Source organism: Colius striatus, chromosome 2 (genome assembly GCF_028858725.1).
Source record: "Colius striatus isolate bColStr4 chromosome 2, bColStr4.1.hap1, whole genome shotgun sequence".
NCBI classification, from domain to species: Eukaryota; Metazoa; Chordata; class Aves; order Coliiformes; family Coliidae; genus Colius; species Colius striatus.
The window spans coordinates 28,518,104-28,532,108 of NC_084760.1; the positions used below are offsets into that span (position 1 = coordinate 28,518,104).

A 14,005-nucleotide genomic window follows, 5' to 3' on the forward strand; every position below is an offset into this window, starting at 1 on the left:
AATTTAACCTAACAGATTCAAACTAGAAACCAGGGGCTAGAAAAAAATTATTGTACAATGTATAACATAATTAAAAATCAAATGAATTAACTATCACTTCTAAAGTTTTTTTTTTTTACTAGCTAGCTCATGAATAGAAATTTTTGGGCAGACAGATTTTAGAAATGAACTGAGAATAATTTTAGATATTGTTCGCTTTTGATGTAATTTGAAATTACTCCTACTAGAATATACTGAAGTACAATGAGATTATGATGGATACCTTACACAGCAAGTGTCTGAATTCAGAAACCAAAGAGGCCCTTTCTAATGTCATATAGGACAGCTAAAACAATATCCAATATAAATGTTGCATTGTCCTTGTTTGGTTTCAGTTCAGAGTTGTCACATTTCATTTACAAAAGTCTACTGTGTTATGCCACATTTTTTTCTTAAAATTCTGACAAATCATGAAAAGGGCTGTACAACTTGCCTGATCACCTAGTACTCCATTCTTTCTGACAAAGAGATGTTCCTGTGACTACAGCAAACCATATTCTTAAGGTTTCACATTTGCCTGTCAGTGGAAGATGGTCAAGTGATCCCGAAACTATGTCAAACAACATTGCAGTTAATACACTCAGTCCGTATTTTACCCTTGTTTGTGTTGCATCTGTGCTGCAATGGAAGCGTGTCATAGACATACCCATAAAGCAAAGAACTTGAAAATACACCATGAACAAACTTAGCTTCCTTAATTCTCTGTAATACCCTCTGCAGTATAGCTCTCCTTGTCTTAGGCAACAGAACAGAGTAGTTAAACAGGCAACATATAACATAATGAATTCTTAACCAAACAATAAATTACTTTCACTTAACACCAAATCAGTTGAGTGAGGACTGAAAAACAGAGATTGAAGTGTAACAAAGGTTCTATATTCCATAAAAAGATTGAAATGCTAAGTATTATGCCTTTGTGGAACAAAGGTTTTAGATGAGGGCAGGTGGGGAGAAACACATTAAAACAGCACACAGGCTGTTACTCCATATGCGTTTGCAGGACTATAATAAATGTTTTTAATCTATGAAACATCTGGGACTAAAAATCCAATTTGTACCATTTTCTTAAAAAGGATGGAATTGTTTTCAAGTATATAGCATAGCTTCTATAACATAAATCTGCACAAAACTAACAACACAGGTCTATTCTTTAGGCTTTTTCTAAGAGTACAAAATATGCAGAATCCTACCAGGCCATATTGCCATGGGCTGTGTTGTCAAGGTGACAGAGTAGCTCCAGGGTTTGAGTGTTGCTTGATGAATCATCAGGGGATTCATGACTGCCTGATTCCAATTCCTTTGGCATCCTCCAAACAGCAGCACATGTCATGACTTTACAGTCTGAAGCTAAGGAACAGAGAATAATGTCAACAGATCATTGTACTGGAGATGTATTTTATATGCAATGCATCAATATCTACACAAATCTATAAAAGCAATGTACATCTGCTGTTTAAAATACTTAAAAGTACAATACCAAGATGAATTCAAAGCAAGTAGAATGTGGATACAGACATAGACCTCAAGTTACCAGTCAAATTGCTACAAAACTCATATTTAGCACACATTTAATGCCCCTTTACCAGTTTAAAGTCAAAACTCAAGTGCTCATGATATCATAACTCTTTGGGACACAAGTTTTCCAAGCTTCATTCCTCATATTGATGTTTATGGAAATGACCTACAAGTTAAACAAGAAGGACTTCAACATCAATTTAACGTTTCTTTTATGGGCTATCTTCAGTTGAATTTGTTTGCAAGTTTACTGCAAAATTAAGTTTTCCATGTACATACACTTCTCTAATTCTAGTAAACAAAAACAGCTTCTAAAAGACTGAATTTACATGTATATAGCAAAATATTACAATGTTTATTGAACAAGCCAACTGTAGATTGATGAGAAAATACCATATGGCCTATACACATATGGCACTGCCCATGACCAATATAGCAATTTGTAGCAGTGTAGAATGGGAGGAGACCAGAGCAGCACTGTGTATGTTCATGTGGTTCCAGCCACTGGTCCAGGTTTCACAGATGAATACATCAGTATTCAGTAAAAGAAACCCACTACAGCTATGTTAAGCAAAAGCAGGGAATATGACTCCCTGCTGGAGGATGCGTTAAACAAGAAGTCCAGAGGATAAGCAGCAATGAATGACCCGTTTTCTATTCTGAGGTCATTTTGCATGTCTCTCTGAGTTCTGTCTCCAAGTACATTGTAGCTGATTTTCATGCAGAATGGTTGATCACAGAGCCATGAGCAGACATGACTAACTTACATCAGTGGAAAGGAAAACAGGAACAATTGTCGTAAGAGTGTTTACAAGGAGGATGGTGACTGTGAAAAAGGCCTTAAAAGTGCATTAAAAAAAAAAAAGGTCTCTATTATAAAGGCTGCCCATATGGATCTTCTACATGCAAAAAAGACACCAAAACAAGACAGAATAGTATAAAAACCCAATTGATATGTAGTAAATAAGCCCATAATGCAAGAAAGCAACTGTGTTTAAAAATAGTCATTATGAAATAAAAACCATAAGTAGTTAAGTCAGATCAGTAAAACGTCACTTCTGTGACGTTTCAAGCATAGAATTCAGAACATACAAGCATTGTATACTAAATATATGTATGATGCATATAACTGTTCTACAGTAATTTGACATACACAATTTGAATACTGCATCAGAAGACAATATGTAAAGATGATGGATAATCTCTTATTTATTAACTCTTAAAATTCAACTTTAACTAATTGTAGTGCATGCTAATTGAACAGCTACTTCCAAATGATTTAAGGCAAATCCTTTACTCTGAATCTATGTGCCACCGAACAAAGAGAAGGAAGAAGCAGCATGTCCCTGTCTCTCTTTAACAAAGGGCACATCAACACATAGCATTCATTATATGCCATATAAATAATAAATAACCTAAAACCAAAAGTCCAGTATAGTTGAAGGTGGTGAGATTTATCAAATGTTTTACCTCAATACTCAGTATGTGACAGAGTATTAGAAAACACCACAGAGAAGTTTCTAACCATTTGTAATTACTGAAAAGTTTGTGCCATGCATATGAAGCATTAGCTCTTCCACTGCCATGATGATCTACAGAGACCACAAAAGCAAATCACTAAGAACAAACTACATGTTTCTCAAGCCATCTTTCCTCTCAGCACAGCACTCTAAGTCTTAAGACAGCCTCAAAATGACAATTTAACATCTTTCAAAATGTTCCAGGTTTAATTGTGGTGGTATGTCCCTACAAATAACTTTTAAAATAAGGTTCAGTTTCTTTCTAAGATTGAAAATGCTAAAACAACTAAATAAAAATGAGTTTGAAGACTGAGGGATGATAAAGGAAAAAAAAAATATATATACCTACTTGAAAAAAAAAAAATACTCTCCTAAAACTTGATGTGACCCAGGCTCTTGTAACACTTCGGTGTTTTGAATACATCAAAAGACACCAATGCTGTGAACTGTGTATGAATTGTTAATGTGCACAGAAATTTTACATGGATTTCAGTATTTGTTTTCAAATTCTTACTACAGATGCTGCTAAGGAGCAAGACTGAAATGTACGTTGATACTTCAGGCAGTAAAGATCTAGTTGACCAGTGAAAACAAGTTTATCAGATTTCCACATTTTGCAGACTTATCTGTGGTATTCCTTGAAGCCCAGCATATAGTGTCCTCTCTGGAGAGCTGTTCAGCTGCTCCGATGATATGATGTGTATTAGATGGCATTTGATCTTCCAGAATGCAAGGGAAGCTTATCTTTTTGAAATGTAACTTGACCACAATAGACTTCTGTGTTAATAGCTGTCATAACGTAGTGTGTTAGGCAACTGGGTTTTTTTAATATTTTTTTTTTTATCATAAAAAACCTCTAAGTTTTGTGCTCTTACCTTTAAAATACAACTCTAAAATTAAGGATACATAGCAAGCTTATTAGCAATCCCAAGAGCTGTCATTTATTCTTTCTCAAACAGCAGAATTGGCTGTTATTTTCTTCTGTCCATATTTACAGAATTAGAATTACAAAAAACCCCTGTTTTTAATTAACTTTAAGAAAGGCTGAGGTAGTTGTCACTTCTTTTCACTACAAATGGAAAAAAAATAGCTTCCTTCTCACGACTACATTGATTATATTTTCACATTTACTAAGTTTCTTCTCATATTACCATTGAATACACATAAAATAAGTTCTTTAGCCCCACTACCTCCTATAACATAACAGATATGCCTTTAAAGAACTAGTAACAGTAGGAAGGTCTGAAGGTTGGTCCAGAACTACACATGCATAATTTTATGCTATTCCATGCCTGTTTCACTTCATCGGGACTATTGCTGAGGGATAAAATGCACCATGAGTCAGAAAGGGACAACACTGAAAGTCAACATACACAAACTCCTCAATACTCAGCACAGGCATTATCCTCTGCTTGCAGTTGGGTTTGAAGACATTCATGGAGAAACAACAGACTATCTTCCAGATGCTGAATGACCATCCATCATGAAAAACTGTATCTGCATACCAAATCTTCAAATTCTGATTTTAAACTTTGGACAAATTCTAAAATTAGATACATGGCTAAAACCTGTAGAGCAGAAAGTATATTCAGAGAGCACTGTGAATTTGTCCTTGCACTTTTTATACACTTATCTACAATTCTGACACTTTACTAATTCCCTGTGTGTGAAATCAAATGGAATTGCCATGGCATCCCCCAGAAGTAATTTTTGATATGGCTGGCCTTAAGGAAGGCTTAATTTCCCTTTATATAAGGAACTTCCTTAAACATGTATTTTTCTCCCCGGTAAAAGAGGGGGGCATATGCTAGTGCTGAGTTAAAGTGTCACACCATTACGACATACGAAATGGAACTTTATTGCAGGTCATGATTCCTCTTAAATCTACCAACCACTAGCAACAAAACTACAGGAATCCATATACACAAGGTAACTCTCAGGGCATAGAAAACCAAATCATACAACAAGCTGCTTATGGCTGTATGACAAGCTCACTAGCAGCATTTGTGGAATTACCCATATAGCCTTATTTCCCAAGTGATCATATTAAAATTGAAAAATACAGTATTACCAAGTAATTTCATCATAGTTGCCTACCTAGAATACTTACAGGCAAACAAAAACTCCAGATTTTCCTTCCTTTTACTATCTTCACATCACCCTACTGCACATATACATACAAAATGACAGTGTTTTTATCCACCACCTCTCGTATTATTACTTCAGAATGTTAAGAGACCAAGGAAGGCTTCTATGCCTTCGTTAAATCTATTCACACATTTGGAAACCGCTTTTCCATCCTTACCTCATAGTGAAACCAGAATTTTTGTCACAGCACCAATGCAAAAGAGAATAGGTAAGGTTAAGCCAGTTTCTATTGTATTATTATCATTGAGCATATGTATCTTGAGAACATAAAAGTTTGTTTCAGGGAGAACAAGTTGGCAGAGGGGAGTCCCACTGTATTCCTAAAGCATTGTTCACATAAAACAATGCAGGAATGAGGCCACGTACTGTTATTTTGTGTCACATTTGTTCCTTCTCATTCAAGAGAAATTCCTTCTTTAATTCAATGTGCATGTTCAATATACCTTTTGCTTAAATATAGCAAAGGATGGAGCTACATCTACTATTCCAATTGCAACAACCCCCTGTTCAGCATTGTTTCCCCAAGTTCACGAATACTATCTCCTGGGCAGAGTATACCATCTGCTAGAGTGACTGTACGCCGTTTCATCTACTTGGTTGTGTTAAATTACCCGGGCTTACAAACAAGCAAACCAGAATTCAAGGAATATACAAATATCTCACATTTTGACTGTGCCGAGTTAGGAAGCAACTACACACAATGCTGACAGCAATGAGAGTGCAGTAACCAACCACAGAAAACTCTGATGAGTTCAGTTGCAACTTAATAGAGACAACCACGGGCATGGAGCAGGAAGTTGTCTTTAGATGCCTACTTTACAAGTCGAGCAAGTGAGAAAACTCACTGCATGCAGAGTGTGCAATTTGTAAAGGGTCATAACTTGGTCAAATCGATACCAATTTTCACTGCAGCACTCAGACCTTCTCGATGAGGGTTATTTCCATGACAATTTTCAGCTTTCAAACACAGAATAAAAGAAGTAAATGTTGTAGACAGGTGAAGCATCTCATTTATCTTTCTCCAAAGGCTGCTATACTTGGAGGTTGCTCCAACTTAAAGTCAGCCTCTGAGAAAAAAATAAGCTGGGGGGGGAACTTTTTTTTTTTTTAAATCTGCCTGAAAGGAAAACATAACAGGAAGTTATTAATGAGAGTTTGAAAGAAATATGTATGTCACATTAACTACAAGTCCTTGTTACTCCTTTTATAGAGTTATATCTCACACATCAGATCATTTGACTGCACTGCTGCTGGAACACAGCAGCCAGTGGAAAATTCTTTTAGGGCTAACTGCAAAAAAAGGAAAAGGTGAATGTAAGAACATAGATTGCTGATTACAGATGCAATACACATGCTCAGGACACTGAAAGTCATTCCCGTCCTTGTGAAAAATTACAATTTTTATGAATTTGCAGATCTTCAAGCTATATAGGATTTTCAATGCACTTCACACAACCCTTGATTTTGCTTCAGCAATTCTTACAGATGAAGGCTTACATAATGAAAGAAGCAAGCTCTGTCACATCTCCAGATTTAGAAAAAAACTAAAATTTTAAGTCAGTCAGAATTATTATAAAGACTCATTCAGAAAATACCACAGACTCAAAAACTACAAAGAACTGCATTGAACATCTTATGTCACAAAAATCTGTTTAGAGAGACTTCTTAAAAGACACGGTTTATTCTATTTCACAAGTAACAGCTTTAAAAAGGACTTAACATGCAATCGCAGTAAACATACTAAGAAACCAATTGATATCTAGAGGAACAGAATAAATCAGAATAGATGCACAAGAAAAATGCAGTCTAGTTTGTCACTGTGTTCTCACTCAGACATCTATTTGGTATGAGGAAAAAAAAAAGCCATATTTATTATGTTGGAGCTCCAAGTAGTCTTCCCATTGAGAAGAACCCAGTAATTTAATTGTTTTCTTACACTGAATCCCTTTACCAAATGCTCTTTCACCAAACACGTTTTGCACAGGAAGTTAGAGAAAGAAGCTATTCTACTGAAAACCTTGATGGTTTGAGCTTTAACAACAAAAAAACCACCAAGAAAACATACCTAAACATCAAAACACCAAGCCAAAAAAACCTCAGATCTGAAACTTAATGGGAGATGCTTCCATCAGTAAAATGTTAGTAAATGAAATAGGAAAACTGAAAAAAATTTAAATGAAATAAACCAAAAAATTTAAAACCCAAATCCCCATGAGAAGTCCATCTATTAATGAATACTCTGCAGTTCCAGCAAAGAAGAGGTCTGAGTACATGCAGAAATGCATGAGCTGTTTGTCTTCCTCCTTCAGGTGTAGATTGAGGCACATCCAGAATTTGGTAAAAGTCAGTAAGTACTATTGTTTATCCATCTTCTGCCTGCTACCAGTTCACCCATTGCAGTAATTTCTCCAAAAGTGCAGTAACTTTTACAGGTAGTAAATACAGATGTCAGGAAAAAAAAGAGACATGATTAAAAACAATAATAATCTTTATTATTTGATAATAAAGTTTAAAATGGGATTTTAATAAGTTAATCCCTTTCTTAAGCAAAATGTTGCCTTGATACAAAGGGAAAAGTATAAGAATAGAGAGTTAAATGGCATACAAAAAATACTACCTGCCCCTCCCACTCCATATCCAACAGACTCAAGTAGATTTTGATCCCAGTTGATGCCAGGTCCACATCAGCCAACAATACAGTTCACTGTTGTTCAATCACCTACTTTTCATTCCTCTGGCACCACTTGCTGAATAAAACCTACCATGCCACTAAAGGGTGCTCTGACAGACAACTGCAGTCTTGACCTGTCAGAAGCTTATAGCAGTCACCCAAAGCAGATGCAATCCAGCTCTGCTCAGTCCTCCCTAATTACATCCTGTCACAAAGCATTTTAATATTTGTGTTCAATCATTCTTTATGGTCTTTCTTAACTAAATACATACGATAAATCACCCTTGATTGTTTGGGGTTTTTTTCTCCCAAAACTCAAACTGGTTATTTCTAGTCTCCTGTTCTCTTTTTGAATCATTTCAAAACACATTTTGTATGTTAGCAATTCAGTATTTTAAAATTAATTTTCTAGAATCAATATCTATACTCATCAGATGGTAGTATCTACAGGAATGATGTTTTCATTTTAGTTTCTGCTGTCACTCTACCTCATTCCCCTGTGTTTAACCTTGAAACCCGAATAACAATGCTTCCTACATCACTGCCTGCAGACATTCACACTGAAGCTGGAGGAGCTGAAGTATCAGTGCCTGACAGGGTTTGCTCTTTGATCAGCTCAGGTGGTGCAAAGCCAGCTGGCTGCAGTTATTCTGTTGCCCAGGGAACAACAACTGAAGTGTATACTTCCTAATCTGCACAGGAGGCCCTTCTGCAGCATTGCCACAGCAGCTCTTGCTGTGCAAGGCTGAAGTGGTGAAGCTGCTATAGCTACAGCCCAGCTGGTGCCCATTAATGCTCTCGGTATGACAGGAACAAGTAGCTAGTGTTCAGAAGCCTCCTTCTTTCCATTGACAGAGTTATCACTCTTCCTTATTAATCAGTGTAAACATCCTTTTCCTAGTTTAATAAAATGAAGAAATAAACCCCAAATGATTCACATTTGCACCTTTAAAAAAACCAGAATAACCTTGTATCCTTTTTAGTCAATTAATATAAATCATATTCTATCTATTTGACAAAATGCCCTTTCACAGGCAAGACAAGACAAGGAGAGGGGGGAAAACAATTTACCATTCTTTTTTCTGGGTTAAGAATTTCATCTTTTGTACTAAAAGTCTGTGTAATCTTTCATTTTACATTTTTCTGAAATACATGGGATGAGATATATGTAGGAATAAAGAGTTGTAGGCAGGGTAATTTCTCTTTCCATCACATAGATGTGCCTATTGCCTATTAAAACACAGTCCATGATTTTTGGAAAGTATAAGCATGGAAACAGGGCAGAAACATAGGATCCAGAGTGAGCTGCTGTGCTAACAGATCTATGTTTCCAAGTGGAGCCACAGTAGAAATAAACAGTAGAGAGAGAATAAGTAACATGTAACAGTCCAGACATATTCATACACAGGACATATTCCATATTTAGCTGTTGTCTCATTACTCCAACCTTTGTAAGGCACTGCACAAACAGCAGCCCTTCCCATTACCAATGTAGATCATGGGTGACCATAAGTTCACATTTACTGCACACCAATACAACACAGATACAGCTTAGGTCTCTAGACAACAGGTTCCCATGTTTGCATTGTATATACAGATGTCTAAGTAGATTTTAAAAACCTCATATGCCAGACAGTACTGCAGACAGAATGATTGTGCAAAGGCATGGGGCATGACATAGACAGACAGGTAAACCCATCATGTTGTACAACAAAAGGAGACAACTCACAGAAAGCAGGCAGTCAGCACACTGAAAAATTGGAGAAGGCATAAATTGCACTTTTTTTATAGTCCAATGTTTCTTATGTTATCCTGAGGATATTTGAGACAACGTTCCAGCTTATACTTCTTCTGGGGGATATGCTCTGCAGATACACATCTATTTGAAGGAACTAAAAATTTACTGACTGCATTTCTGGAACTCTGCCACATGGGGACAGCTGAAGTGAAGAACTACAACCATTGCTATATTGATGAGCTGAACTTTGCTCTTCAGGCAGAACCTGGCTGCAACACTAAAAGCTGCTCAGCAGCACGAACAGGCATGCTTGCTTTCTGACAGTTCATGTGACTAGATGTCGTAAGTCACAACAAGGACTTATGGCTTGTTTGATACCTTAGAGATATATACCTGAAGTATTTTAATAGAATAGAAAAGAAGAGAGAAAACATAACAGTGGGAGGAAGGTATCAGCTTGTAACATACAAGAAGAAAGGCATCAGCTGGCCATGAAAAAAGCATTGTGAGCTTTAACCCTGTGTTGAGGGTTAAAGCACAATACACCAACAGAAGTTAATGAACCATATTTACATGTTGGCTTTCACCATCACTAAGACTAGTGAAGCTGATAACCATTATCAATGTTGATCCTTTCACATACACAAAAAAGGGCAAAGAGAAAGCAAGAGTCTCATAGAGACAAGCACTTTCATCACCAAAGCAGTCACAGCAGCTGTCAGTTAAGTCAGGCTAGATGACAGCAACGTACTAAGGTTCCCACTTAATGTTTCTTGAGATATGAAAACACCATGCTCCTTAACAAGTTAATGGGAACTGCAAACTACTTATCCCCAAATCAAATTAGGCACCTTAAAAGACAGTTGCATATTTGACGGTCTAAATAACCTTTAGTGTTCCCATTCTCCGCTGGAGTCCTGAAACAAATATAACGATTGATCAGTTTATAGAGAAATCTACTTCAAGCAGGACAAATGTCACTATATCAGACATAAGTAGTTCATGTGGCTGCCTCAAGCTTGCTGGACCAAGTTCTAACTGCTAGCTTTTTTTTTGAAAAGGTAAGGTTGTTATTCCTACAACAGCCTTTTGGAGTCTCCATACCTTTTCTCAACAGAAACCCTGATGTGTGGCCACTATCAACAGAAATTGTCTTCCAGCACAAACTGTGTTCCAGCAAAAACTTATGATTCAGAGTTTAGATCTGAGTCATAATCTGCTTACATCTTTACATTATCTGAAAGTTAGCTACTCAAATTGTCCAGATGTGCTTGCACATCAAGCATAAGTAATTAATGGAAGAAAATAATTATAAAACAACTAGCAGCTAGGTACAGCATAATTTGATTTTCTGTTCACAAAGACAGTTACAAAAACTACAAAACAGAAGTTAATCTCACTGATTAAAAAAAAAGTTACTCATGTGGGGTTTTTAGTCAAATTCCACTTACCTGACATCTCAAGAAACTAACAGCTAGCACATTCAGAAAGTCCACAGAAAGAAAAATTATAAATATTGCCCTATATTAGTCAGCAGTTTTCTCAACTCAGGCATTCAAATAGTATGATATAATTAGTCAGCTGCCAATCACTATGCAGTTCTCCTTATTTGTTTACAGCTCACACTTACTCATATGAGAGAAAACCCATCACAGGTGTTATCGAACTCAAGTAGAAAAAGACATATAGCCTTTACCTATAAAGCTAATAATCCAAGAAAGAAAAACAAGAAAATATAACCAAATATAAAGACCAAAACAGCCTCAGTGTGTTGTTTTTTTTGTTGGGTTCTTGGGTGGTTTTTTTTAGGCCCTAAGCCATCCCACACTCAAATCTTGAGCCCAAGAGATCAGATACAATTTCTTTGCTAGCACTGACCAAATATGCCTCATGTTTATTCCAAATGTAGAATGTTACCGGAGCACACAATCTCTCTGGGATCAGAGAGATGGCATTTCAACAGGGACTAGTCAGGGAGGGGAGAATTACCCTTAAAAACAACTTCTAGAGGACATAGAGTTCTGTGGCGGTATGAGGACTAGCTAAGAAGTGACAGGAGGCTTGCACAGGTGAACAAGGAGCTTCTGATTAAATTCGAACATAAAAAAAAGCATATAAGAGGTGGAAGAAGGGATGAGTGACTTGGGAGGACTACAGAAACACTATCTCACAACAAAAGGATATGATGAGGAAGCCAAAGCTCATCTGTAGTTGAATGTGGCAAGGGCTTCTACAGACTTACTGGCAGCAATGGGAATACTTGAGAAGAATACTTCATAAGAAAAAACTGTTTCACTGGGAGGGTGAGGGACCCCTGCACAGGCTGCCCAGGGAGGGTCTGGAGTTTCCGTCCTTGGAGGTCTTCAAGATCTGCCTGGACACTTTCCTATGTGACCTGATCTAGATGGACCTGCTTCTGCAGGGGGGGTTGGACTAGAAAAAGTCCCTTCCAACTCCTACCATTCTGTGATTCTATGATTGAGAAAATGTGCGCCTATTGCTGAACGGGACAGAGGACCTGCCAAGAGAAAATATAGAGAAGTCTGAAGTACCCATGTTTTCTTCGGCCCAATTTTCACTGCCCTCAGGATTCAGGGATCTTAGGCCCCTGAGACAAGTGGAAAAGTGTGGGGCAATAAAAGCTCACCCTTCATAGAGGGGCATCAATTTAAAGAAATTTAAACAAATAGGATCTTAGCAGATGCATCCATAAGAGTTGAGTGAGTCAGCCAATGTAGTTATGAGACCCCTTTCAATTATCTTTGAAAGGCCACGGCGACTTGAGACCTTTAAGAAAGTAAACATCATCCCTATCTTGAATATGGGCAAGAAGGAGGATCTACACACTAATTATCTTCCCCTCAGTCCCTAGGAAGGTGATAGATTAAGTGAATTTGGAAAACATTTCCAAACATAAGGTGGCTGGGAGCACCCAATACAGACTTATGAAGGGGATATCATGACTGACAAATATATTTGCATTCTGCGATGAAAATGGAATTGAAAATAGAGGCTCAGGAAACATGGTAAATAGCTGATGTTTATGATTAATGAGCTTTTAGTACAGTCTCCCATAACATTCTCATAGACAAGCTCATGAAGCACCGGTGTACAATGTTGTAGGTTGAAAAGTGGATGAACTGCCACAAAGTGTCATCACCAGTGGCATAAAATCCACCTGAAGAACAGTCACCAGTGGTGCATCCCAGGGCTGACAGTGAGGCCAATATTGTTTGGTATCTTCAGTAGTGATCTCAGGGAACCTTAGTGGAGCCACAAACAGGCCAGAGAAATGGGCCAATAGGAATCTCATGAAATTCAACAAAGTGAAACACAAGGTCTTGCACCCGGGGAGTGTCGTGGTTTTGCCCAGCCAGGAACAAAGAGCCACGAGGGTGCTCGCTCACTCCTCCCCTCCCAGTGGAGTGGGAAGGGGAACCAGAGAAAAAGGGGAAAAACCCGCGTAGGTTGAAATAAGAGCGGTTTAATAGAACAACAATAAGAATGAACAGGTTCAGGGGGAAAAAAGGAACAGTTTTAACAGTAAACGAGGGGAATATACAAAAGGAATGGCGCGTGCCGCGGCTGCTCACCACTCGGGACCCGGCGTGACCCCCCCACTCCGACCGGCAGCCCCCGCTGTGCTCCCGAAGCCCCGCCCCCAACTAGCTCCCTGCTTCTAGGTACTGGGCATGATGTCAGTATGGTATGGAATACCTGTTGGCCAGCCCAGGTCAGCTGCTCATGCTGTGCCCCTTCCTACTTCCTCATCAAAGTTAGCTCTATCCTAGCCCAAACCAGGACAGGGAGTAACAATTTCATGATCCAGTACATATTTAGGGTTGACCAGCTGGAGAATAGCTCTGCAGAAAAGGCCCTGGGGGAAACAGTTTGAATGTAAGCCAGCTGTACATTTATGACAAAGCACACCCACAGCCACCTGAGCTGCATTAGATAGACCATCACCAGCAGGTCAAGGAATGTGATCTGTTCCTTCTACTCAGTCCTGGGCAGACCACATATGGAGTACTGTATCCAGTGCTGGGCTACCCAGGGCAAAAGAAACGTGGACATTCTGGAGCAAGTGCAGGTAAGGGCTACGAGATGATGATGAGATTGGAAACTCAAGAAGAGAAGGCACAGGGTAAGTCTTATTAAGATGAATATATAATGGTGTTAGGAACTAAAGAAGACTGAGTTACCCTGTCACTTGGTGGTACTGAGAGAGTTTAAGAGGCAATAGGCAGAAAAATTGAGATAAAGCAAGACGCCACTTAAGCATAATTAAAAAACAAAAAAACCCACATAAAGTCCTGAAAATACTAGTCTGATGTCATTGCTGATATCAGCATATCAGTAGATTGCATATCTGTT

The 14,005-nt window shown here is 38.0% G+C and overlaps 1 protein-coding gene across 1 annotated transcript in view; it reads right to left on the reverse strand.

Annotated features, from left to right (window-relative positions):
• EIPR1 (EARP complex and GARP complex interacting protein 1) overlaps nt 1-14,005 on the reverse strand; it is an 89,177-nt gene that overhangs the window by 40,429 nt on the left and 34,743 nt on the right. The window contains exon 4 of the mRNA XM_061989768.1: nt 1,230-1,386. Within this exon, the coding sequence (XP_061845752.1) occupies nt 1,230-1,386 (157 nt within the window). The remainder of the gene's footprint in view (nt 1-1,229; nt 1,387-14,005) is intronic.